Source organism: Thunnus maccoyii, chromosome 2 (assembly GCF_910596095.1).
Source record: "Thunnus maccoyii chromosome 2, fThuMac1.1, whole genome shotgun sequence".
In the NCBI taxonomy this organism is placed as follows: Eukaryota; Metazoa; Chordata; class Actinopteri; order Scombriformes; family Scombridae; genus Thunnus; species Thunnus maccoyii.
In genome coordinates this window covers 14,087,000-14,114,610 of record NC_056534.1, presented here as the reverse complement: position 1 = coordinate 14,114,610, position 27,611 = coordinate 14,087,000, and the positions used below count along the sequence as shown (strand labels likewise).

General features: G+C 40.0%; 3 protein-coding genes across 16 annotated transcripts in view; 1 reads left to right on the top strand and 2 right to left on the bottom strand.

Moving 5' to 3' along the window:
- znf827 (zinc finger protein 827) overlaps positions 1-6,690 on the bottom strand; it is a 68,810-nt gene extending 62,120 nt beyond the window's left edge. Inside the window, exons 1-2 of one of the 5 annotated variants that reach the window (XM_042399728.1) lie at positions 2,250-6,689; positions 213-1,997 (exon numbers count right to left, since the gene is read on the bottom strand). In XM_042399728.1, the coding sequence (XP_042255662.1) occupies positions 213-255 (43 nt within the window). In that variant the 5' untranslated portion in view covers positions 256-1,997; positions 2,250-6,689. Of the gene's footprint in view, positions 1-212 lie in introns of all 5 variants that reach the window. The other 4 variants (XM_042399737.1, XM_042399721.1, XM_042399750.1 and 1 more) reach the window with 4 other exon arrangements.
- An 8,718-nt stretch (positions 6,691-15,408) lies between these two features.
- lsm6 (LSM6 homolog, U6 small nuclear RNA and mRNA degradation associated) lies at positions 15,409-18,476 on the top strand. The gene is made up of 4 exons (XM_042388806.1): positions 15,409-15,514; positions 15,942-16,047; positions 16,781-16,894; positions 18,311-18,476. Exons 2-4 carry the CDS (start codon positions 15,954-15,956, stop codon positions 18,343-18,345), a joined length of 243 nt encoding a protein of 80 aa, XP_042244740.1. The 5' UTR covers positions 15,409-15,514; positions 15,942-15,953; the 3' UTR covers positions 18,346-18,476.
- A 2,053-nt stretch (positions 18,477-20,529) lies between these two features.
- LOC121888517 overlaps positions 20,530-27,611 on the bottom strand; it is a 192,425-nt gene continuing 185,343 nt past the window's right edge. For 4 of the 10 annotated variants that reach the window (XR_006093255.1, XR_006093264.1, XR_006093263.1 and 1 more), the window contains one exon: positions 20,534-22,466. The gene's annotated coding sequence lies outside the window, so the exon portion shown is untranslated. Of the gene's footprint in view, positions 22,467-27,611 lie in introns of all 10 variants that reach the window. The other 6 variants (XR_006093257.1, XR_006093250.1, XR_006093249.1 and 3 more) reach the window with 4 other exon arrangements.

Here is a 27,611-nt window from a genome sequence, read left to right as displayed (position 1 = left end):
TTATACTCTTAATAAAAAGCCACGTATCATTTATCCACTCACTGCCTGGCTAACGTTACCCATCGCCAACAACATGGCTGCCTCGCTCGGACCTAAAAAGGGAGAAATAACCTACGCCGAGTCTTTTGTCTGTTTCACCTCTTTAACCCTAAACTACTGCGCAAAACACACGGAGAGCCGTTAAAATTGCACAAATCGAGTGAACGACTTACGTGAAGGCAGGCGCTTGGGTTGCTCCTGCTTCCTCCTTGGCATTTTCCCCCGTTTTTAATCACATTCTCGTCCTTGTTTAGGGATAAGAAGAAAAAAGGTTTTTCCCATTGAGACTGGAGGCGCCAGTGATGGCAGGGACTTGGTCGTGCACCTGGCTTTGCTCGGTTTAAAGTGTATTGTTGGGGAATGGGAACACAGGCGGAGGAGGTGCCGCTGTTGTTGTTGCCGTGTCTTGACTATGGCTGCTCTCGGTGCAAGTGTGTCTCCGAGCCCCTAACTAACACTAATGCAGGGATCAAAGGGCAGCAACAGCAGAGCAGACACACGCGCGCACACACGCACGCACGCACACTCACACTCACACACACACAACACACACACACACGCAGTCACTCACACACATTCACACGCTCTCACACACTCAAACACGCTCTTTTGCGCGCACGCACACACTCGAGGAGCTCGCCCCCGAGAGCAGCGTACGGACAAGGTGCCCCCAAGCTTTCAGGGTGTATTGCTTGAAAAGAAAATGTATTAGAAAAAAAAAAAAAAAAAGCGAAGAGGCATAATTCAGCAGAGACACCATATTGATGGAGTCAAATTACATTCACGGAATCTGTTTAATTTTTTTCTCATGATAATAATATTAAAGGTAACGATAATAACAAATGCAAATGTAAAATGTATGAATGTACATCTTAATAATGACCGCCGTCAAAATACATAAAACAGTGACATGTTTTTAACATGAATTTAGCGTTAATTAGCGACCAGTAATACCACTAATCTTTATGATAATTAGAAATTAGCACCCCTACAGCAGCATGGTAAAATTTTGATGCTTAAAATGAATATTATTAGGCTATTACTGACTGGAGGAGTGGAAGTATTTATACAATAAACCTATGCTGCTATGTACTGAGATTAAATGTAATACTACAGAAGAAGTACTTTGGACTATTTAGTATATTATTACTATTTAAGTGCACCCAAGGTGTTCTTATACAAAGATGTAGACATTTTTTGGCTTATTATACACATATGCACACTTTTTAACAAGCAAAGCCTTTACTAGGCTACACACTTATAATGATTTTTAAACTATATAAAAGTTGCATTTTACTAAAACTAAAATCTGCAACTTTGACTTATAGATTAACTACTTCTTTAAAAAAAATAACCCTAATTATCATCATCACATAATTTGGTTTATTTTTGTAATCACCTCCTCCTACCCCCTTTTCTCACATGCAGGCTTCATACATGTCAGGCTGCTAATTTAAAAACTGCCTGCTGAGTTATACCTAGAATTTGTCTATTAAAAGAACAGTTACAAGGTACATCGTGTGGGAAGTGGGAACCAGTATTAAATCAGATGGGGGCAATAACTGGTGTCAGTGTCAGAAAAATGTCCAATAATTATCCAACCCAATGTAGTCATCTCCTCATCAAAGTTTAGAGTCCAAAACTGGCCAGAGCTGAATCCTCCTCCCTCTCAGCTGGGTGTTGGGGCTTTTTCACAGCGCAGGCTGTCCCCCACTCCCTGCTGTTGGACTCCTCCAGGCTGCGTTCTGTTGGCCTGCCGCGTTCTTTCACACCTCGGCCGTGTGTGAGGAGAGCTGTGTCTTCATCCCTCCATCCTTCCATCCTCCAGTCCTCCTCCTGCCATGCCTTCCACCCACCCCCAGCGGAGGCGCAGGAGGCTCGTTACCGTGGCAATTAGTGAAAAGCCCAAATTAGCCCTCTTGGCTGTCCACAGGTGACAAAGACACTTTGCATTTCTGCTAATTAGGAAACAGAACAACATGATTAAATGGGGCCTATCAGGAGGAGAGTGGACAAACATGCTCCACAAATAGAAAAGAGTTATATATTATTGCATCTCCTGCACGAAGTGATTAAGACATCCTATTAGGTTTTTCATTTGTGGAGAGGATAATGTTGGGTTGTGATACTGAATAATACAATGGTTTACATTACAATTTTAATAGGCTTGTGTGAGTGTGTCTCTGTGTGTAGACAGCTGTGTGTCTCACCTGCACCTGCAGGTGGACAGTCTACGCGCAGGTGCTCTGACCAGAGAGTGGTGAGCAGCTACAAGAAAAAGGTCAGATTATTTTTGGTTTATTTGTATCTTGCACATTGTATTTTTGTGGACAGTACAAAATATGCATATGGCAAGACCTCTACATGATTTCTTTAACTACCTCAGGGAAAAAGTACTCAATTTCAAGATATCCACTTACAGTACATATACCCCGGGATATGCTATACTTCTGTTTGTATAACATTCAACTCTGACAAAGAGTTATTAGAGAGTTTGTTGTACATATATATAAATATATATGCTTGTGAGGTTAAACCAGAGTACAGACAAACTGAGAATGAGTTGTAAAAGATGGAAAAGGGGACTTAAAGATCATACAAGTGATTTTGTGTGTGTAAGTGCATTTTCTGGTTCGCATCAGCTACCATGTCTAAATGTAGTACGATGTATATGTATTAACAATTATTTCCATGATTCCACTGAGTCAGTCTAATGCATCAGCTCTGACATCTTGATGAAATCACAGATAAGTGTCTCTGTTCTGTGGGTTTCTAGATTTGCGAGAGTGATGTTTGTGATTACAAATTTTGAGTGAACAATCCTTTGGCAGATGAAATTGTTTTTTAAGCTTCCTCATGCTGCATGACTTAATCAGTGCTCAGCGTTATTGTGTGTGTCTCCATCCTTAGCTTATTACACCACATTACTGGCAATTAATGATAGCAAACTCTTTGTGATATCAAACTCAATTTACCAGGGCTAACTTATTCAAGTCATAAATCAACATAGAAATCATAACTTCTGCATCATCAGTGCCATAAACATGCTCATTAATAGCAAATAAGCTAGACTAGTTGTGTTTGTCTTGGTGGTGTTTTTGTTCCCAGTTGAGTTTGGTCACCATGGGGAGGTCACAGCCTGTTCTCTGACCCCGACAATGCCAGGCAGCTGAGGTAATGCTGGCAACGGTACAGTCTGCTAGATAGTAGCCATGGCAACACTGACATGACCTCACTCAGGGTTGAACCTAAAGGTCATTCCTCATTGCTCCGGGGATGTGTGCGCCAGCTATATTACCGGTGACAGCTCTCAGATTTCCCTGCTGTAACACACATACACTAATGGGAAAAGGCTTTTACTGAATGGCCCTTAAATAACACCACAATAAGCGTTGTGCATTTGTGAATACTTTTCTAATGTAGAATATACACAAGGTCAATTAGGATTGTTTTGTTTCACTTCCCAATAACTGGCACAGATTCTCCGCTTTGACAGTAGCTCTTATTGTGAGTCGGCATTATTACTACTTATTAAAATGGTTCCCTATAGTGGCACAACAGTTAGCAGGGGCTAAATGAGTTTCAGGTGCTTCAGTGGAGGATGGAGCAAACCAGAGAGAAATGAGCTAACTTGCTTATGTGGCTTGGGGGCAAACTGAACATCCTCCAGTTCCTTCTCCTTTCCTCTGTCTCTTTTTCTCCCTCTCTCTCTCTCTCTCACTCTCTCGCTCTCTCTCTCTCTCTCTCTCTATCCTCCCAGGCTCTGTCCTGTGCGGGCTAGACTGGTTGGGCTAACGTTAGGCTCGGCCAGTCAGATGTTGCCCTGGGGTAAACAGAAACATCTGTCCCCTGCCCAGCCGTGACTGTCGCTGAGTGATAAATCCTGGGGAGGCTTGTGCCAGTGCTGTCCGGCGTACCACCTGTCCCCCTCCTACACAATATCCCCAACCCAACCCCTACACATACACACACACACTTCACCCTATTTGCACTCATCCGCCTTCATCCTGACAGTGTGACAGAAGCAGGTGGTTCACTCCCTTTTTGCCCTCTGGCCTTCTATGCTCTCGTCCTCGGTTGGCACATTTATGCAGGGAGCGAGAAGGCTTGTCGCCTCTAGCAAATACCAATGGAGAGATCCCTGTACCAGGTTATTCAGCGTTGGTCCTGGAGAGCACAAAAGCCTATATCAGTTGCTTCCTTTAATGAAGCATAAACTCTGCATAACAGATAAACTAAGTTTAACAAAGGTCAACAAAATACAAACTGAGAAAAAACCATCAGAAAGTGTGAGAGATATAAGAGGATGTGACTTTTTTAAGGATTTCTGTGACCCTCTTGTAAATCTAACTGTCAAAGAAAAGCACGCACACATACTGCGTTTACTCATACTTTCTCTCTTTCCTGCTACCGCTTCCTCTCTCTGCTCTTCTACTTTTACTAGTGTGACAGAGGCAGGTGGCCAACTTCCTGCCCTTTGACCTTCAACAGTTTCCCCACAGTAAGGAGACAGTACAAACACACACATGCACACATTTGCGTATACACAGAGGAGGAGCCTAGGTTGCCCTGGGTGAACTGGGGCAGAGGTCTTGCAAAAGGCCCTGGAGGAAAGTGAAGGTCTTTCGACTCAGGCACAAGAGTTATTTTAGCTTGCAGTGCCAAACCTGACAGGCTGAATAATCATCCCTGCAGTGCCACAAGCTTGGTGAATATGCCCATCAGAAAGGGAGAGATGTAAAACTCTGCCCTGTGTAATGCAAAACTGAGTGAGCTGATCAACAACCCCCCCCCACCCCTCCCAGCAAATACAGTTCTTAAAACAATGTGCTCTTTTATCAATTCAAGCAGTTTACAGTACATTTCTTCCCCCAGAAAGTCACAAAGCACTAGGACAGTAACACCGTCTGCCACCTGCCTCTAAATCACTTTTTTATTCCAGAAGCTGGGTGAGCAAAAACAATTACAAAAGTGTTATGAACAGCTATTCATTTATCCACCTCTCTGCCCTGGGCTACTTGACTATCTTTTTTTTTCTCTTTACAATATGTCTGAATTTATTTTGCAAAAGGCCAGTGATAAATTCTTTTTTACAGCTTAAAATAATATCAACTGAAAAGAGCACTTCAGCACCCAAATGCATGTTCTTTTGTGCATGTCTGTGTGTATGATTTGCATGTTTGTTTTATGCCTCTATGTGTGTGTAAGAGGACCCCGACTGATTAATGTCACTTCATATTGTAATGGAGCGTGCTGCACATGTTCTGATATCTGTAATGTGTTACCAGTCTCAGCTTGATTTTATTGCCATGGTCTAATAGGATATTGCCACTATCATAATTTGGATTAACTTCCATATCACTGTGTGTGCATACAAATAAATGATAGAGAAGGAAGTGGGGATGTCTATCAGGGTGGGCTGCTCTGGTCGATTAATTTCACATTCAGCACCTCTTTCATAATGTGTCTCTTCTATTTGTCACCACAATAGTTTTCATTATGAACAGTTAGAGCTGCTGTTTTTCCTCTCATTGATGCTGGGTTGTGGGGGGGAAAAACATTTTTGACCCTGTGTAAGATAAGGCACTGCTGTCTGAATTGGCTAAGGGGGATATTGTATGAGCAAATGCTTTCGTATTTTTTTTGACCAGTCTTTTATGATTGGCTTGCCTCTGACACACACACACACACTCGCACACACACACACACACACACACAGGTATAACGAACCCTAGCAAAGAGGTCTGGCAACAACATTTTTTTGTCAGCAGGGAGCAGGGAACTGTATGCAGAGGAGGCTGCCCTTGCTCTGTGAGTCCTTTGTCTCCCTACATCCCCAAGCTCCACCTCTCTCTCAGCCAGCCCTCCAATGGGAGAGCCTTCAGGTGTTGACCTTATCGGGTGGAGGTCAAAGCCAGGTCAGGGATCTGTTGCTAGGCTACCATCAGATAAGTGGCTAGGGTAGGCAGCAGTGGGTAGCTCTGTCATTCAGGGCTTGTCATGTAATCTTGTTCATTTGCAGACAATTGTCTGGACGTCAGAAAGGCTATCTGGCCCATACTGTTGTAATGAAACACATTAAAATATTAAAACCAGCCATGCTGAGCATTGGCAGCTCCACTTGGCACATGCCTTTTTTTTACAGTCATGCCAACTGTCATGCAGTAACATGAACCCCTTAAATACGCTTGTGTGCTTGGCTGTGTTGAATTTTCAGACTTGTAGCGGATGGGGTGGTATTGATTTTGTTTTTCTATATTGTTCTGCATCATTCTGTAGTTTGTGTTTTGTGTAATTTGTTTTTTTTTTTTACATATTATGTGTTTTACAGAAAGATCTTATAGTGTGCTCAGATTACCATATTGTGATTCAACAGATATGCTTGGTCATTATCTAATTGTACTGCAATGTAACTAGAAGATATTATCTGTGTCTCTATGCATTTTGTAAGTCATTACTGAATTATATATAACATAAACTTAATCCCATTCTAAAATGTGCTACTGGCCTGTAAGAAAATAAGGCAACCTTAATAATAGTATGAATAAAACCTTAATTTAAGCTAAATAACATGATAAGTGATTAAAACTTGATATCTTGATCGGGAAAGAACACCTCTATACTCTTATCTTTCCGTGTATGTATGTATGTATTTTTCCTGCAAATACTGTACATAAATAAATGGATGAATTCATTCATGGCTCATGACTCATTTAGGGGTACAGGTGGGATGGCATCTTGTTGTTTGCTAACCTACAACCTTTAAATAGAGTACAAAGAGTGCTACAGCAGTCTGTTTGAGGAGGGGGGGTGGGAGGGGGGGGAGGGAATGAGAGAGAAAGAAAGAAAAAAAAGAGAGAGAGAGATAGTTGTTGCATCTTCACACAAACATTGTCTGTTCTCCCACTCTGCCATTCCACCACCTGGACCGAGCTATGTGGGAGACTGCGCCGCACAGTGATGAACGACACCAAACAGGACGATTTCTGTTCACACTGTGGGTCATATGGAGTAAGACGGGTTGACACAGCATCTGTGTGATATCACAGGTTCCTCTTTGGTGACATCTGCATTTTGTCAATGTCACCTACTCAGCCGTTCAGGTTAACCGCCAGGTCTGGGAGGAAGTGGCCTTCGGAGGCCGCATGAGGAGCAAGACCTCAGACAGTTAGACATAAAGAGACCTAGATAAGGCACGTGGCAATTTATCCATGCCAGTCCTTGTGCTGTAGCTCCAACATGGGATCTCGTCTGTTAGATTGGCGCATTGTGAAAAGAGGTTCTCAGTGTCTGGGCGCTTGCCAGCTGACATTCCACGGAGACAAATTGAGAGAGAGGCTCCGGCAGATTTATCGGGCCATTGGCTCGCCTCAGGAATTCTCTTGTAACATGGCACTCCTGTGAAAGGGATAAAGAAATTAGTGTAAAACAGCCCCCCTCTCCCACAGCACCCGTTTAAAATTTTGCTAGTACTAGCTTGTATCCCCCCCTCCCCTTAACACACACATACACTTCATTTTTTATATAAATGCGGATGGATACAAGATGGATGGGTCTGAGCTTCATTCCTCTTATTTCTATGAATATTCAAGAGGGTGGGCAAGAGAACGTTGTATTCTGGCTGTTGAGTCACAGGTCCTCAGTGGCAGGAAGCACTGCTGGTCAAATGACAGAGAGAGAGACATGGAGGAGAGAGAGATATGCGTGTGTGTGGGATTTGAAAGGAACTGCTCCTGGCTGTCTTGGATATTTATTCCTTTCTAAAGCAATGAGGTGTTTGGAGAAAGAGGCCAGCTATGTTCTTAATGCTACAGTGAGAACAGGGAGCATTCTTCTGCACTCGCCTTAACAGACTAAAGTCTGTGAATGTGAGAGCATGCCTTCACCTCTGACCTCTTGTTAATCAATAGAGAAATTTGATTGACTTTTTCCAAGCTGTCTGGAGAACAGGATCCCACAAATTCAGTGTAACCTTCTTGTTAAATATTCATATAACCATACATCATATACATCACAAAATAACAAGGATGAATTATTAATTACTTGTATAAGCAGAATCACTGTTGGAAATTCACTTCCTGGTTTTGCATACAATAGAGTCCTAATGCCATCCTCCATATCATCTGTCAGCATCTAGAGGTTATCTGCCAAGTTGATGAACAGAGAGATTGGCTATGAAACACAAGGTGTGACAGTATGGCAATATGTTATAGCATGCAGGCAGAGCTCATCAGGAAAGAGAGGACGAGTGGCTTTGTTCCAAATGTCACGATGCATATTTATGGGCGCACTGGAGTGGCTCCTTGTATAAGCACCATTCACCATCTATCAAGCAAAACCACTACAGTGTCTCTTTGACAACTTGGTAGGATAGTGTCGAATGACAAACTGGTCAAACTGGGCGATTTGCTCATGGCTTGAGCCAAATTTTCTTGTGAAATTGGCTGTCATTTGGACAGTCTAGACAATATAGTATGCTGAGGTTAACAAAATGTGATAATTAGTTTGTATGCACATAATTATTTTTATGACAGGATGCTTCAAAGAAAACGTATCCACACATGCTTGTCATCTTGCTGACAAGAGTTTATTTTAAGTGTTTTATAATGCTCTTTTTTCTTCCCTAATGTGACAAAAAGGAACCTTGGATGCAAAGCTTTAAAATCCATTCCCTCCTCGGCTCAGATTGAGATATTAAAGTGAAGTGGGAGAGGATAAGATGACATGGGAGGTTGTCAGACAGAAAGACAGACAGGCAGATACAAGCAGAGCCCTCAGCATAAGCTCCACTGAGCTCTCTTTCCACTGAGGAGAATCTCAGGAGAGTTGTATGCTGGCTGGCTGCGCCTGGGCCATACAGCACAGGATGGGCAGTCTGACTGTCTGCCTGCGGTACCACTCCTTAGGGAAAGAACTCCAGGGCTGTAGCTGATTTGAGATAGTCCCAGGACTAACCCCTGGGGGACACCAACCAGGCAGAATCGGTTCTCTGAACCTCTCTTTTCAGACTTTTGCAAGCAGTGGAGCTCAGTGGTAGTGGAGAGACGGAACAAGAGGAGGGCTTTCATCTTGACTGTGAGCAGCTCAGTGGATTTTCTCCAAATTACAGGGAGTGATTACATCCCACCTCGTTTGCCTCGCGCCACCCCCTTCCCTCAGCATGAGGCCCCCCAGGCCAGCCAACCACTGTCAACTGTCACTGCTCACAGCTGAGTCATTAAATGGAAGTTGGGCGATGTGTCATTGGCACAGAAATAATAAGGAGCAAAACTCAAAGCACAGGGACACATGTTGCACCTTGTGGGTAAATCACCACAGCTTCTGAGTTTTCATTCCTTACTCTACAGTTAGCAGCTACGGCAAAAGAGAATCAGAACTCTTATAGTGGATGCATAGTGGAGGAGAGGGTCTCATCACCTGTTTTGATGCACCTTTGCTGTTTTGTATAGTTACATGAATAGAAGGCAAGCTTGGAAAGAGTCACAAGAGCTTTGAACAATTCAGCCATCTAAAACAACCTGCTACAAAGGCAACAAATGCAAGCATCAAGCCATGCAGCTGAGGTTTCCTGGCCCCTTGTTGATGGAAGAAAGGTTTCCCACTTCACTTCCAAGCTATTACCTCCATACAGTTAAGGATTACATAGAATCAAGAACAGGGACACTCTGTCTACACATCTGTTTTTTTATTTGAAAACTCCCCCAAGCTTTTCCATTATCTTCTCCATATCAAGCTTGACCTGAAGAGAAAACCCGGCTTCAGAAGGGTCAATGCAGTCTAGACTTTCTCCTCATCCCGCGCCGCCAACCCCCACCTCTGCCCCCATCCTGCATATTGCTTTAGGATACAAGGGGGATGTATCCAACCCCCCCACCCCTTCTGATTCCCACTAACCTCAAGCTCCTGTCCCCTTTGGTCCAGTCCCCCATTTCCCCCCTACAATAGCATCTCTTGTCACCATAATCTTTCTATTTCACTACCCCGCCCCTTGGGGTTAAGGGGTCTGGAGATGGAGCTGGGATTTGTCAATCAATTGACAGCACTGCTTTTGTGCTCTCTGGCTGACCACTCTTATACTAGATGGTCGGAGCATTTTTGAAGAAAAGTCAATTAATGTTTGTCTATATATTGATGATTTAGATGTTTTTTAAATTAAAATTCAAGCTGAGCTGTTGAGTAGAAGAGCCAGACAGAAGATAAAATGTTACCAATAACTATACTGACACAATACTGATTATTATAATTACTATCATATATTAAAATGTCATATGTAGAATACATATTTATTTTAATTACAGCTGCAAAGATTAGTAGTAATCAAATAGTTGATCAACAGAAAATTAATTAGTATTAAATAAAGAGCAATCATTTTGATAATTGATCAATCGTGTCAGTCAATCAAAAAGTGTTGTAGTCCACAGAATTTAAACTGAAATTAAGAAACAATGAAACCAAAACCAGACACCAGAATAAAACTGCATTACAAACAATAAAATGTGCTGATGCTAATTTCTGCTACAAAATTATGATAAAAAAAAATGAAAGCAGTTGCACACAACACAGGAAAATCATGTATAAAAACATCTGCAAAAAAAAAAAAAAAAGTGTTTTAAGTGACTGAAAGGAAGGCAATCATTATGACAGATGCATCTATACAGACAACACAACCGGCTTCAGTAGCAGCATCATGATATTTAAGTGAGTCTGAGGAAAACAGTGATGTTGCAAACTAATCTTCACTGGAAATCAATTTGTATAAAAATAAATCCGCCTAATTACCAGAGATAAAAATATGAAGAGTCTACAGCTTCTATAGGTTATTGTTAAATAGTAAATTTCAAATGCTGACTGGCAACCATTAGACTGGTGAGAAACTAGAAGCAAAAGCAATACCTACTAATGTCTATGTATTTAACTGCTATTTCAGGGAATGTAAAAAGGGCTTGGCATTTTATAGCTGTACTCCTACGCACTTTAATTCTAAGTAATGTATAGGCTGCAGAATGTGTGCCCATCATTGACATGTAATCTGTGGAAAAATGGGATGTGATGATTTTAGACCACAGTGTCATTGTTTACAATTAACCCCCATTTCAGCTGAATTATTATCTACCGTTCATGGATTTTCTGTAGGTTACGAGCAAAACACACTTATCTCAGGACCCTTGGATACCACGATCTGCCTGTGAGAGATCAGTTCGAGCATGTTTTCTCATCACCTGCCCAGTTACCGAGCTGCATACTAAAACATTTACATCAAAAGTGAAAATTTTATTTTAACCACAAACTTGATGACATAGAAAAAAATGTCACATAATTATTATTACTGGTTTCATTGTACTAATCATTCAAATGATGGGTAGTTACTACATTTGGTGCATTCAGGGACAGAACTGCATAATGAGTGTGCCACATTTTAAATAGCAAAAAGCCACTTTATATTACAACTAAGGCCGTGTATTGAAATGAATGAAAGTGCATAGAGGTCATTTGTGAAGGCCACAGAGATAAACTGTTGTTTTTGGGGTTTTTTATTTTTTTTATTTTTTTTTATTGGTTTGTTTCCAAAATTTCCTTCAAAGCAAGCATGGACGAAGGGAACAGGGGACAAGGAGAAAAAAAATCTTCACTGAATATTCATTAACCGGTGCCTAGGTGTATACATGGCTCTTAACCACTCTTGTTTATGACTTAAGGACTTGTAGTACTGACCTTAGTTTAACACAGCAGCAGATACCAAATTAACCTCTAGCCTCCACAGGGCTAGCCATGCCCTGCTAACAAGCAACCTGTCTAGACACACAAGAAGTACTTTATGATTCCACCTCTCACAACCCCCCCCACTCTCTCTCTCTCTCTCTCTCTCTATCTTTCTCTCTCTATTTCTCTCAACCTCTCTGTCTCTGTTAACACGTACTGGCACATCCTCCCTCCCTCTATCCTCTTCTATCTTTCACCTCACCATTTCTTCCCTATTTCCCCCCTACACCATTTTTCATGTAACTCCCAAGCTGTGCAGTGCTTGGGTCATGCACCCAGCAACCACAGTTTTATCAGATGTTAGATTTTTTTTTCTTATCCTTTACAACACAGCACAGACATAGCATAATAAAATAATGAAACGATATTAAAAACCACAATGGTGCTTAAATTTAACTACCAATACATAAAGTTATTATAGTAAACCTATAAATTATTTAAAAATTACACATCAGTACAGAGGTCCTGCAATATAACCATATCACACTACCATAGAACACTATTATTAGAGTAATAATTATACAAAATAAAAAATATTGTGCAATAAGGTCACTAAACTCGCTTTTGAGTGTCACAGAGTATAAATCCAATCAAGGTTAGTGTGTATAAGGAATATTATAATAATTTCTGTCACAGGAACTAGATTAAGCAAAAAATCCTACAAATGAGAAATAATGGGTGTTTGTCAATTAATCTTAGGCTTATTAGTTGATATGCATATCAGGAAAAGAAAATATGAGGTCCTCTTCATGTCAGGACAAACAGACTGATACCACGAAGAAAAAGTTACTGTACTTACAGTCTGAACTACGATCCAGATATTGCTCTCCTTCCTTGTTGACAGATTGGACCACAACCCACAACTGTAAATCTGGTAACCAGCTACAAGTTCAGCACCAGCTGACAGCTTGCTCTTTGAAAACTCTGCATTGCACAGAACCACGAGGACAAAGCCTTCACTCAGATTCTGTTAGATATATTGTACGTCAGTCTGTGAGATTCATTGCATTCCAGGAGTTACACTTGCTGAGGGTACAGCAATTGTCCCCATAAAAAAATATAGAATTTTAGTAAAATACTACAAAAAAAAAAAAAAGCATTTGAATGAATAGGATGAATATAAGGTTCAAAGTTTGATTTTGAATACTTAAATATGTAACACATGAGGATCAAGATAATACTATTTATCTACAGGAATGTTAATAGAAATATTATAACCGCACTTCTGAATAGGAAGTACATTTATTATAGGGCCCAAAAATGCCAGGTACCTTTTTTCTTTTAAATAGGAGTTAAAGTCTCCCTCTACTCTGAAATATGTTTTCTTATTACTACATCGCTTGGATGTTTGACCTTAACTGTGCAGAGACGAAGGCTGTTTTCACATTCATCTGCTGAAGGGAGAAAGTTTCTCTGTGCTCATCTTAAATGTGAGCTTTAAGCAGGTACCTATGAGCATGATTTGTGACATCACAACTAATTTGGTCCAGTCTGCAACTTATTAAGGCGTGATGAGGTTTTTCAATGAGGAAGAGTGTAATGTGTAATTTTAAGATGTTTTAACATGTTTGTTGAACTTTTTGTGGAAAAAAACACATCAGACACAAATCGTCAGTCAACACAGAGTATTTTATAGCGTATGTCTTAAAACACGTCTGGAGGGGATTTTAAAAATCTATTATGTTTTTTTTTTTTTTTAAATATGTCCCACTACAGCTAGTGCTATTACTTGCACAGGCTTAGGATCCAAATACTGTACTTCAAAATGTTTCATAATCCAGTAATTGACTTGATATTATCTTTTCTTATCTAATTTTAGGTAATAATTCCTTTCTAGCTGCTTGTTTAGTGAAAAGATCTGCACAGGTGCAATGCAACTGTTTTGCAAATTAACAATATGTCGACTGAACATGTATCTTAAATCATCCATCACAGTCAAATATATATTCAAGCAGACAGTATATGCTGTACACAGATGTGTACACATGCATATACTGTACATAACCCCTTACTACATGTGTATATAGTAACTTATTATATTACCCATTCAGTATTTATTTCAGTACTCTTTGCACTCTTACACACCTTTGCACAACTTGTATCCTTGATTACAATCTACAGAAACTGTTTGGCCTGTATATAGACATTGTTATTGTTCATTTGTTGTTTCTATATGTAGGCTACATGTCTTTTTTTCACCTATTTGCTTGTACATAATAGTCATATGTGAAATTAAATGAAATTGTAACATATGTTTATGTTTACGTATCTCTGTTCAGCTTTGTTGTCCTTGTTTTGGCTGAATATTCATGTGTATCATCCTGATCGTTGAACTAGAAACTAGAAATCGGAGTCAAATTCCTTGCATGCATAAACATACTTGGCCAATAAAGCTGATTCTGATTCAGATTTTTTTCCACTAAAATATGTCCCTCTAGAGCTCGTTAGAGCTGGGATATTAGTGCGATTACTTGCATAGCCTTAAGATCTGCATACTGTACTTCAAAGTACCTCAGAATCAAGTAATTTACTTAATAACATATTTTCTAGTTGCTTGTTTAGTGCACAAAGATAAAGTAATCTGTAGGCCTATAGGTGCAGTTCAACTGCATTGAAAATTAACAATGTGTTGACTGAAAATGTGTCTTCAATCATCCATCACTGTCAAATATATTATCAAGCAGGCTGTATAGACTGTACACAGATGTGTACACATGCATATACTGTACATAACCCCTTATTAGATGTATATAAAAACTTATATTATCCATTCAATATTTATTTCGGTACTCTTTGGACTCTTACACACCTTTACAATACTTGTATTCTTGTTTACAATTGGCAGAAACCGTTTGACCTCTATATAGACTTTGTATGTTGTTGTCCATTTGTTGTTTCTACTTGTACAGTACCAGTCAAAAGTTTGGACACACTTTCTCATTGGGAAAGTGTGTCCAAACCTTTGACTGGTACTGTACATATCTATTTTTTTCACCTACTTGCTTGTATATAATGGCTATATGTTTATGTTTTCGTATCTCTGTTCAGCTTTGTCGTCCTTGTTTTGGCTGTATATTCACGTGTATCTTCCTGAACGTTGTTGTGTGTAAGCACATTGAGAGCCACTAGAAACCCAAGTCAAATTCCTTGCATGCATAAACATACTTGGCCAATAAAGCTGATTCTGAATCAGATGTTTTTTCACTAAAATATGTCCCACTAGAGCTCACTAGAGCTGGGATATTGGTGCTATTACTTGCACAGCCTCAAGATCTGCATACTGCATTACTTGAAAATACTTCAGAATCAAGTGGTTTACTTTATATGATTTTTTCTGATCTAATTTGGGGTAAAAACTTAATATCTATTTGCTTGTTTAGTGCACAAAGATTACGTAATCTGTAGGCTTATAGGTGCAATGCAACTGTGTTGAGAATGAACAATCTGTTGCCTGAAAATGTATCTTAAACACAATGAACACACTGAAACACGTCATACTCTCAAGCAACAATATACCTTTGTATTTTCATCTCCGCATTAAGGTTACCCTCTTTGCTGTCGGCTCTGTTTGGTGTTTGACGGATGTCACCCCAAAGGTGCCGAACCACTGCGTTGTTGTGAGTTTTGTCCCCACTCGGATTCCGTATAATACGAGCTTCTGATTGGTCGATCCACGGTCCATGCTGAAAACAATCGTTTTGATAACTACGAGCAGGTACGTGAGCTACTACTCAACATATAGCTACTTCTAATAATTATAAATAAGCAAATGTTCATATGGGCAGTGCAGTTTGTTTCGAGCCCAGTGAAAGTATTAAATGTACTTAAGAATAACGACTTCCTCAAATCATTTAGGGCAAGAATATTTAATGAAGAGTTGACGTAAGCGGGCTAGCTACACTAGCAGCTAACGCTACCTATCCGCGCAGTTTTATCACTTACGACGTTAACCTTTGGTCAAATCATAAACAGCAGTCACAACATACTGCTATACGGAGTACTCGTAAATAAAATCCAGCTGTTGCATTGAACGAGGGGCCGACACACATCACGAGCTAGTTAGTTAGCTCGTGGGAAGCTAATGTAGCTAATTGAAATAACCTGCGACCGTAACAATCACTGTTTGTCTGCAACTCTTCCAGATCACAGTCAAGATGAGTCTCAGAAAGCAGACCCCGAGTGACTTTTTGAAGCAGATAATTGGGAGACCTGTGGTGGTCAAACTGAACTCCGGTGTCGATTACAGAGGTAACGTATTAAAGGACGAGTTCACAATTTTTCAAGTCTGTCGCAAAATAACAGTCAGGTGCCCAAAAGAACATTAAAATAGGTTTGTCTTGCCATAATCATTCCCCCTGTTCATACTTACCATTAGAGGATCCCTTCATAATGCACTCATAATATAAATTATAGCGGGCACAAGCCTCCTTCTGTGCAAACATGTATTTAAAAGTTTGTCTGACGCTAATATGACGCTTCAGTCCAAATTAGTCAAATCAAGTAGATATCTGTCAACATTACCATCTTTGTAGCGCCAAAGTCCTTTTTTTGTTACTATACTTCCACCGCAGCTCAACAGGGAAACATAAAGAGGGAATTTGATGTAAATGTGGCAGATATCCACTTGATATGACTAACTCAGACTACTGAAGCCTCATTTAAGCTTCAGATAAACTTTTAAATGCATGTTTGCACAAAATGACCGTTTGGACACACTGTGGATTTCGGCCCCCATCTCTCACATTGAAAGTGCATTCAAAGGGGATCTTTTAATCGCCACGATGAAGAGTAAGAATCATTACAGCGAGGAAAACCTCTTTCAGTGTTCATATGGGCACCTGACCATTGTTTTAAGACACACTTGAAAAAAATTGTGAACCTATCCTTCTAGTGTAGCTGGCAAATTGCTTCCATCATGTCTTTTAATTGTGACGAAGTGCATACAATAACCAAAACACTACACATGCATCTGTTTCTTCAGGTGTCCTGGCCTGTCTGGATGGTTACATGAACATTGCCATAGAGCAGACTGAGGAGTATGTCAATGGGCAGCTCAAGAACAAATATGGTGATGCTTTTCTAAGAGGAAACAATGGTAAGATTCTTCAATTTATACACAATTAAGAGTTATCTGGAACAGAAACACTTAGTTATATACACACACTTTATCTACTGCTAATGCTGACGACAACAAAACCTTAAAATCAAATACTGCCAGAGTGTTTAGGCCCCAGTGTGACACGCCTAAATGAGGGACAGGGGTTGTAATAGTGTTGTCAATAAATTTTGTCAGACAATGATAACTTTAAACTTTTTGTGGGTAATGGCAAAATGTTGAATAGTTATTTTATCAATATACAAACAATCTAATGCCAAAGTAAGAGCAGTTTTTAAGCAGTTTTCTGCCACTATGAACACTCTGAGTATGTCCTAGTTTACACATCAACTTTCCAACATCCCCTTGTTGATAGTAATATCATTCCACTGTAGTAAACAGCAGGTCAGATGGTCATTATATAATCATGGCAATTGGTAAAATAAAATTCAAACAAATATTAGAAAACAGCTAATGAAATCTAAATTTAAATTATGTCCTCTTTTTGGGGTCTATTAACATGTAAAGGGAATCTTTTTTTATTCACTTCTGAATATTTCATAAAGTCTGAACTGTCCCTTTAAACCCCATGACTCAGGCTTTGCCCTGTTGATGATGTGTGAAGCTTAAAACAACAGACATTGGGAGCTCTCCTACTATCCATCCTTGACGAGTAATGGATTGTAATAGCACTAAAACCTGTCAAAAAGTCATCGTCAGTTCATGATACTTAAAAATGTTTCATAAGTTCTGCATCCACCACAACAGTCAGAACTTTTGTTTGAAGAGTCTGCTTTTTGAACTTTTGTCCGTATCCTCGTCCCATCGTCTAAATTTTCCTGACATCAGCCATGTATCATATCTACTGTTTGATTACCTCTTGAATGTGAGTCATGCTGGCCAGTGGAGTGCTCAGTGAGATAAAAGAGCCAACAACCATAGATGGGGCTATTTTAGTCAAAAGTGACCAGGTTGATAAAAGCAGATTTGAGTAAATGTAACAATTGCAATTGTATTAACTAACATAACCATGAGAAGTGGAGGGTGGGGTGACTGCAAACAGGAGAAGGCATTAAGAGTCAAGTCAACTTCCACTTGCACAAAAATTCACAATTTCAGCAAATTTTTCAGTATATCTGCACTTTCAAATGTGTTTATGTGAAAAAACAAACAACTAATCAAAGGGTTTATTTTCTGACTTTATACCGTGCTTTTCCACTTTCTGCTTTTCCACACACCAAAATTTGCTCAGTGTTTTGTACCTTTATCTGAACATGTTTTGAAAATTTAATTTGATGCATGAACACCACAAAATGACCACAAAATAAGAAATTAAATATCAAAAAATGTCAGATTGGTCTCAGAAATATCTTTGTGTTGCTCAGTTGTAGTAATCATGTTTTCATCTCTCCACAGTTCTGTACATCAGCACCCAGAAGAGGAAAGTCTAGTGAAGATCATTCTGTGTTTTTGTTTTTATTTTTCAGAGGAGTGTTTTTGGTTCTGTAAAGGCTGAATACTGAAGAATGTTTGTTTTTTTTGTAAAAGTGGAATAAGTTAATAAATCCAAAGTTTTGATTTATGTCTGATTCGGTGAATATTATTTGCATATTTTGTTGCATATTTTGGTGTTAAGATCACAAGGGAAATGACTGAAACTGTATGTTGATTAGAAAATATATAATTCAGGTTAGTAAGAATTTGGTGTAAATTAATCCCTTTTGTACTTTGTAAAAATGTAAATTCTGGGTTTGAAGTAATGTAATTTCAACAAGAAGATTTGAGGATAAAAAAAGATGTAATTCTTGTCAGAAGTTATAGTTTATATTGTAATATCTTTGGCTTTAATTCTTGAATAATGTCTATCAGGCTTCTTCACTGCCAGTGGGACTCTGGCTGTGAAATAAAGATGGGCACTTTTTTTTTTTTTTTTTTTTTTTGCTAAATCATTCACTCAGTTTATCCCTGGAGCAAACAATGAAGTCCAAATCTACCACTGTTTTACCACAAGGCTTCAAAAGGATTAGAACATAACATTGTAATTTGTCAGTACTAATGTGCTAATTTTGTAATTGATCTTGATAGGACTGGCTTGCAGAAACCCATTACTGGATGGCCTGTGTACAAATGTACACATCATCCTTCATTTACTTTATTTCATCAGGTAATTTGATGATCGGCTGTTTGTATAATTCTAAGTAGAACTATTCAAGTAATGTATCTCCAAAAAAAAAAAAAAAAAAAAAAAAGATCATTTCTAATTGAAAGCTCAACTTCTTTTTATCCCCATTTTAGCTTTTATCTCTGGCTAATTTAGTTTTCAAACTGAACATGAGTAATGTTACTGATAGCATCTACACAGCGATGACTCCACTTCATAGCTTTCTACTGATGGAGTGTTCGCTTCAATCCAGTAATGTAGCTGCATCTGAACTTAGGCAGTGTCTGGTGAAGTAAATCACATGGCTGTGTGATGGAGTGACCGTGCATACAAAAGTAACATGTTGCTTGTTTGAATGCAGCATTGTGAACAGACTCAATATCTACCTGTGTAAGAAAAATCTTCACTTACTGGCCATTCAAAGATCCATTACTGAATAACACAATAAGAGTGCGACTGCAGGACTAATCTATAAATGGTGCCACCTGCAGGCTATGTCATGCTGCATTAACATGTAAACGGATCTGTCAGATCAACTCCCACTGCCCTCTGCTGCAGTCTTCCATGTTTTAGTGCTTTTGAATGTCTGAGAGCGCACAGCTTACCTTTTGTCATCTCTGACTGTACATAGATGCTCTTTGTTCATAAGTCGGGTTTGGATTGGCTCTGTCGTCCCCGTCCATGTTGCCCTTTGAAAATGAATGCAGGAGCATATGCAAGGAATTGGAAGTTTATTCCATTTCAGTGTGGCCTGTGGTAATTTAGCAAATGAGTTCAAAAGTGGCATCACCTCATTACGCTAAGATAAGAATGCTATAAATATATGATTCATTAGGCTCTTAATGAGAATGCTGTGGTGTGGAGGCAGTGAGGGGAATTCTTTTCCTTCCAAGGGTGGATTTTTGAGAGCCTTGTTTTCCAACCTGTACATGCGCACTCTGGCCCCTGGAAGGAGACAAAAGGCTGCCAAGGTCAGGCCCGACTTGAGAATGAAGGACGCGTTATTGATCAAACTCTGCCGAGCTGCAGCTGTAGAGAGGGAATGTTGAGGTGGGGGGTTGGAGGGAGGTGGGGGGGGATTGAGCTGCAACACAGACACACACACGGGCAGACATAGGCACCGAGTGATGTGTACACAGAAACGCATTGTACACAGTGCAACACACAAAGAATCATTATGGCACCTAGTGAGGGTTAGTACAGGCAAATATTTACCCACTGGAATCATAACTGAGCCGCTGGCTGTGTGGCCTCACAGGGAACCCAATTAATACCATTCATACAAATGACCTGGTGGTAGACATCATGCTATTGAACCATGCTCTTTAAAAAAAAAAAACACCGAACGGATGCAGTGACTTTTTCATTTTGCATGTCCATGTGCGTGTCAACATCTGAGTAGTGGTTTTAGCCTCACAGTCCCTTTCCAAACCCACATTTTTTTCTTTTGAGTCACGGAAATGAGGTGCGTGATGAATGTGAAAAATAACCAACCCTTTTTTATTTCACATAGTTTTATTCTAAGATGCCTTTTTTCCCCTCTGACTGGTATAGTTGGTGTATGGCACTGGTCCCCCATTCACCCCCAGCAAAGCAGAATGGCTCAGGGGGCTTGGTGGAGGATGCTGCAGAGGCTCAGCGTTGACGTATGGAGGTGAGTGATGGAGGGGAAGAGGACAAAGGAGGATAGAATAGGTGACAGCCTTGTTATGTAGGAGAAAAGCGAGGGGAGACTCAAGTCTTACAGCACCACCAGCTGCCAGAGCTACAAAACTACAGTGGAGACACAGGAGGGAGGAGGGAGGGAAAGTGGAGTATGACTTTGACCCTGACTGATCACTGCAGCATGACTGTCTAGCCTTTTCACAAGGGATCAAAGGATGACAAGGACAACCTGAAATCAGTGTTTTTTTTTTTTCACGTTTGGCTGTACCATATTCTCATTTGGACAAGGACCCATTTCTGTTTTTCTCTATGCAAATGTATTCAGTCTTTTCATATGAATGGGTTTTGCCAGGGTTGACGGAGAGTCTGCTACACATCGGGAACATTCAAGATACCTTTTCTCCCTCTTTTTTTTCTTGTTGCACATATTCATTGGTATCAAGGTGAATAACTACATTGTAAATGAATGAATTATGTGCGCATACATTCAATGATGTGGTGAGTGTAAAGAGGTGGACAAAATAAAAGAAATACCATACTATAAAATGTAACACAAAACCACCACAAATTACAGCCTTGAAAATGGTTTGATCAACACCTCTGACACGAGTTAAAAATAAAGATAAACACACAGTAAGTTAAACAAAGGTCATGCTTATTGCATTGTATTATATAATTGTTTTTTCATATGTAAAGAGTCCTCTCTCCTCACAGTGTATTAGGATCTGTGCTGTCCTGTGTGAACTTGACCAGCTTTAACCTCTGCCTGACAGCCTGTCATGTGTTTAGGATGTAAATGATGACGGTGACCTCCCACACCGTGTCTCTCCTCTCACATTCCACCATCTGGGTCAGAGGTCCTGTTAGGTTAGCACAGAATAAACAAACACCTTAGAAACCGCATAACAATGGCAGACTAATGTTGAAAACAGCTGCTGCTGATTAATAAACTGAAACCCTTCATGTTTGTCTATTAATCAGTTATGGCCATTCCTCTCCAAATATATCAAGGTTGAGTGTGTGTTACTGTGAATTACTGATGTTTTCATCCAAAAGGTTTCCTGCTCCACTTAGTTGTCTTTCAGTAACTGAAATCCAAGTTCAAGTTTGATGGTTGTTTTGATCTTAATTGAGTGTGAGAGCCTGCGCTGGCCTGCGCTGCTCTGCAACCCCTAGGCTCTTTATTTAGCCCCGAGGACAGTCAACCTTGGCCAGAAATGTGACCCTTGACCTTCTTATCTGGAAGAAGCTATTCCCAGCGTGGACAGGGGCTTCTGTGATTTATCTTGGCTCCAAAATGGCAGCGTGATGCAGATGGTAAGGTTAGTGGAGCATAACTAGGTACCCTTCAGGAGGCCAGAGAGCAGTACTGTTGCGCTCACAGAGAATTCACAAGTTATGTGTTGCACAGATACCAATGCCATCATAACAGAAAGTTTAAGGCAGGAAAAGTCTTGTACGATACAGTCAATCGCTCCACATGAATCCTTAAACCATGTTCCCAAAGGCTCTCCAGCGGTCCCATAGCAGTAGGGTCGATTTTGAAAACATGCTTGCTCCAAACCTTATACTTAATACATGTTAACCATTTTTCATTATTGACCATGACCTAACCTGCTTACACCACAATAAGCTGTAAGGACATGAACACAAAGCACATCATGGCTGTTCTTCTCAACAGGGCAAAAGTTGTTTTGTTGGTTGCATCATCCATGTCATTAGTCTGTCTTAAACAGCATATCATACCTGTGACAACAAGAAGAGGTGAGATTAGGGGTTGGGGTGAAACGAGACATACTTGATCAACTTGTATACTAAAATATAAAAAACTGAGCTTTTGCTGAATGACTATTGAGGATTATACATTTGATTATTTGAGTGATGATTATGGGCCGTCTTACAGAGCTGAGACTTTAACTAGAGTCCGACTTAAGTCACAAAAGTGAGGATTTGACACATAACCTGCACTGGGCTGAGATTTTACCTGCTTGAGACTTGAAGGCAGAAACATTCAATTTTATAATCATAAATAAATAATCATATTTCGACCTTGTACAAAACAAGAACAATCAAAAATAGACTAATAAAACAGCTAGAGACATGCCTTGTATATAGGCATACAATTCCAATATTTAGATTAGATTAGATTGTTAAAAGGTCCTTGTCAACTTTGTAAAAAATTCACCATTCAGAGATTTGAAAGTTAACTTGCAGTTTGCTCAGGAGGACTTTTGAATTGACAAAACTGATCTGAAAGACAAAATAATCCCATTTAAAAAAAATGTCTGTTAACATGTACTGCTTTATTTTTCTCCTTTGATACATAGTTTATGTATTTTTTTTATTTTTATTTTTTTACTTATTCCATATTAAATCCAAAACCAAATGATCTACCATTGGGGCAAAAAAAAGTAAAAAAGTAAAAATACTCTGTTGGATGAATCCTTGGAAGCATGAAAATTAATAGGAAGTCACTGAATCGCACATTGCACAAAATAGTAAATTTAAAAATGAGGTCATCAGCGCTCGTGAGCAACAATTAGTGACTATGAGGTAAACAGTCTGTGTCAAAGAGCCATTTTCAATTGCCTTTTTGCTTCAGAATGGCTATTGCCTGTCCTGTTTGTCAGCCAAGTCTCACTACTATACACATGAGATTTGCATGAAATACAAACTAACCCTGCACTCAGGCAATTAGCCTCCATTACACTGGCGTTCCGATTGCCAATTTGTCTGCCATGCAAGGTAATCCGGAGTGTTGCTGGCAAGCACCCAAAATGGTAATAACGGTACTGCAAGAGTCTTTTGTTGTTGTTTCCTCTCAGACTGACGGCCACAGGCGGCTGTTGTGTCACTGGATGAAATGTTGAGGAAGTGGAAATGTCTGCACGGCAGTCAGGAGTCAAGACATGAACCTTTGCCCTTAAATACTACAGTGCAATGGCTTTAAGGCTGCTGTTGTTCTGGTTTTGGTCTCATGACTCCATCTTAATTTGTTATTCAGGTTTTGGTGTTATTCTGGCTACAGCACAATTAAGCAGTGGAGGTCTGCATTATTATTCAGAAACCACAGAAATTGTATTCCCTTTCATTGGTTTTGAATAAACTAAAAAAAAATATTGGTTTATTACAACTTGGATCCTTTTTTCATAGTTGCAAGCTTCGTTTCTCTTGGTTATGATAACATAATAATCACCAACTTAATTGCGAAAATATGACAACGAGGGCGGTTTGAAAATGCAAGAAACAAGCAGTCAGATTCAGTCACAAATTTGGAAGAGAAAAAAAAAAAGATGAACAGTAAAATTATAACCCAAACTGTCCATAAACATCTATCACACTTTACAGACTGGCTTTCTGGTCCAACTTTGACCAACCATAATTAGTGTAGTGTTTTCATGTGTTTTTTTCTGTGCAACGAGGTATTATTACTGACATTTTCGGTGAACTTGCTTTTTGTTTTACCTCCATATAAAATACTTAAGACAATTTAACTGTTGGGTTGTTTGCAACCTGTTTGATTGTCAGATGCTGCTGTGTTGTCAGATCTCAGCAATCACATTACCATAACCGATGGAAACAATGGCCAAAACTCTGGAAATAACACCCACGTTGTAATAAACTGGAATGATCCTTTAATGATAGTTTGACAGCTTCACATTGAGCTTAACTAATTTGACATCATACAGTCTTTCCATGTAGTAGCATTTGCTCTCAGTTGGACTGAAGATTGTTGGGATGTTCAACTGTGCCTGCCACACTTGAATGGCTGTGTGTGTGTGTGTGTGTATTTGTTTCAGTTTGTGTGTCCACAGTTATGGAGAGAGAAGCTCAGCGGTTTGACTCGCTGCACTCAGAGTGCCTGTGATATTGCTCAAGGGTAAAGCCAGACAGGAGAGTTATGACTTCAGCCCATCTCTGGCCATCAGGGAGGTCATAAGGAGGCTACAGTCACACAGGCTCAACCGCATACATACACACACACACACGCGCGCACACACACACACACACACAAACACTCATTTACCTAACACACAGGAACACACAGTAAGCCACCTTATCCATCACAAACACACGCATGCATACTGGACGAGGGCCAGTATTAGAGTCAGGGCACTGTCATAAACACAATTACAGCCTTTCAGTCTTGAGCCATAGCTAGGTCTTTCTCTGTCCTGTCTGTGTGTCTGTGTGTGTGTGTGTGTGTGTGTGTGTATGTGTGTGAGAGAGAGACAGATACAGAGAGAGAGAGAGGATGTATGTGAACATTTGCGTCACAACATATTATGAGGTAGACGAAGGAGAGCACCTTTCACATCAAGATATGATTTCCTGTACAGCAAACTGCAGGAACAAGAGGCCATTAAATTCAATGTGACACTCCCCAGGTTAGCCGCTGATGCTTTATACGTGGGCGTGTCACTTTGAGAGTTTTTAACGACCATCACAGAAAGTGGAGAGGGGATGCTCCCCAGCAGACACACACACACACACACACACCTACCTCTGGCAGAAGGTGCTAGGCAGGATTGGAGGAGCAGCTTTTATAGAGACAGATATAAAGGTAAGACCTGGGAGAGGAGACATCTGACAGAGTTTTACGAAGTGCCACAAGTGAAGGGCCAGTGCTTTTAACAGTGCATACAAATTGAAACATATTCTTACATCATATTTTTTTTGTTTATTGTGACAAAAGATGTAATATCCCACTTAAGAGAAGCTTGTATATCCTTCAGTTAAATGTGTGAGGTGATGTTATGGTTATCTGGGCCGTCACCAGTCCCTGTGCTGCTGCACTGTATTTTCTACATTTTGTTTTCTACATTTCTAAAACATATCTTAGCTCCTTATGCCCTCTTGTGGCAGATATCGGAGGTAATTTCACTCGCAGCCAGCCACTCACTCAGCCCCCTTGTTCCTTATTTTAATTGACCTGGATTTGTTCCTTTGCTTTGCTGTAATGAAAAAGCGAGAGGTGCCTCGAGACTGAAAATCCTGTCAGCTTCGCCCTGCAGCAATTCCCACACCCCAAAACTGGGTCCCCTTTACAAGATCTACTGTTTGAAGCTGAGCAGAAATAAAAAATTTAAAAGACCTGGGTGCTTCAATGCCTTGCAATGAATAATTAAGAAATATGCATTTCCAGATAATGGAGAAGGGAATTTTAATACATTTGGATGTAAATTCATTGAAGAAACACTTTGGCATATATTTGTGTGGGGCTTGTACATGAGTTTGTCTTGTATCCTTATTTCTCTGTGTCAAGAGACAGTAAAATATTCATCCAGCGTTTCACACCGAGTTTGCTGCTATATTAAACATAGAGGATGACTTTTTAAAAAACAGAAACCTGTACAAATGGGACACGTGCTCATTTGGGCCCCGCACTAAAAGAATATGAACGGAGATACTATCAAGTCTGATGCATATACATATTACAGTAATGCTGTCTGTGTCTGCTTGTCAATGTGCTGCTGAGAGACTCATATTATCAATACAAGGCGATCAATATTCTACATCATGAACAAGGTCATTCAATCAAAACTTGTTGGATTAAAGATTCAAAAGAGATTAAATTTGTTTTAGAATGGGATAGAAAATCAAACATTGTAACTAATAGATTATACAGTGATTTTTAGATACACAGCGCTTCTATGAATATAAAAATGCTACATAAATATACAAAACACTGCATATGTGTGATGAAACACAATCTCATCTTCGCTGTCAAAATATCTCCTCTTTGCTGACTAAAATCCAATTAAAGTAAAGTCACAGTTTCTCTCCAGTCACCATGTAAAAACTATTTAAAATGCATAAATCATAATAGTTAGTCGTACCTGTCAGCACCTCCATCCAACAGTGTTATACCTGGCCACATAAAACGACACACATTTGAGGATGAATTCTCCCTTGCTGCTCATTGGTGAGTTTTTTTCTCTTGTCATTACAGAGCATAGCTTACAACTCCCTGTATAGTTATAAATCATAGACCATGGGCCTGTTTGATTTTACACTTGATGACTCATCAGAGATTTAACTCTTCATATTAAAGCTCGGTGACAATTTTATGGCCTCCATACTGGAAGAAGACTGAATATGTTGTGTGCCGTGTTACAACAGAAAGCCCTCTGTCTTCATAACTCATCTCCTGCGAAGGCAGAGCTGGGTTTTTTGCTCGGGGCCGCGAGCGGAAAGCCTGGCAAGGCTGGGACTGAGGTGTGCGTATGTGCGCGTGTGCATGCATGGCGTTTGTTGTGTGTTTGCGTGTGCGCTCGAATGACTGTTCTTCCTAATTAAGCATCAGCAGCTTCTTGGACCAGGGGAAGGCAAGACTTCACAGCCATTAAATCAGGACAATGCTTTTTGTGTCACTGGTGCTGGCGTAAGTTGCCCTGCTTCCCCTCCTTCTCCTTGCATCTCTTCTCTCTCCTTACCCTCCCACCTCCTCACCCTCCGTCAGTCTCACAGCTGCCATGCAGCCTAGGGCTCCAAAAATAAATGATGGCTTCCCAAGTGCATGGTCAAGGCCAGGCAAGTTGGCAGGGCTGGATCTCCTTAGAGAGCTGCAGCAGTGACTTCACTAGTGTGCCCTCCGTTGGTGGATTGTGTTAACTGCAACTACATTTCGGTGGGCACATTAATGTACAGGAGGTGGATAAAATAACAGAAATACTGTTTAATATAATGAAGTCCATTACAGCAGCACAAACTGCTACTTCTAAAATTACCATAAAGATGAATTAAAGCTTCTCTGACACAGTTTCAACATTTAAATCTTCAATACAGTATTTATTTCAGGGCAGTTGTATTGGATTCAGTTTTACAGGTGTCCATGTTAATCCTCTACTGCTTTGTAAATAGATCCTCAGCCTTTCTCTAACATGCCGT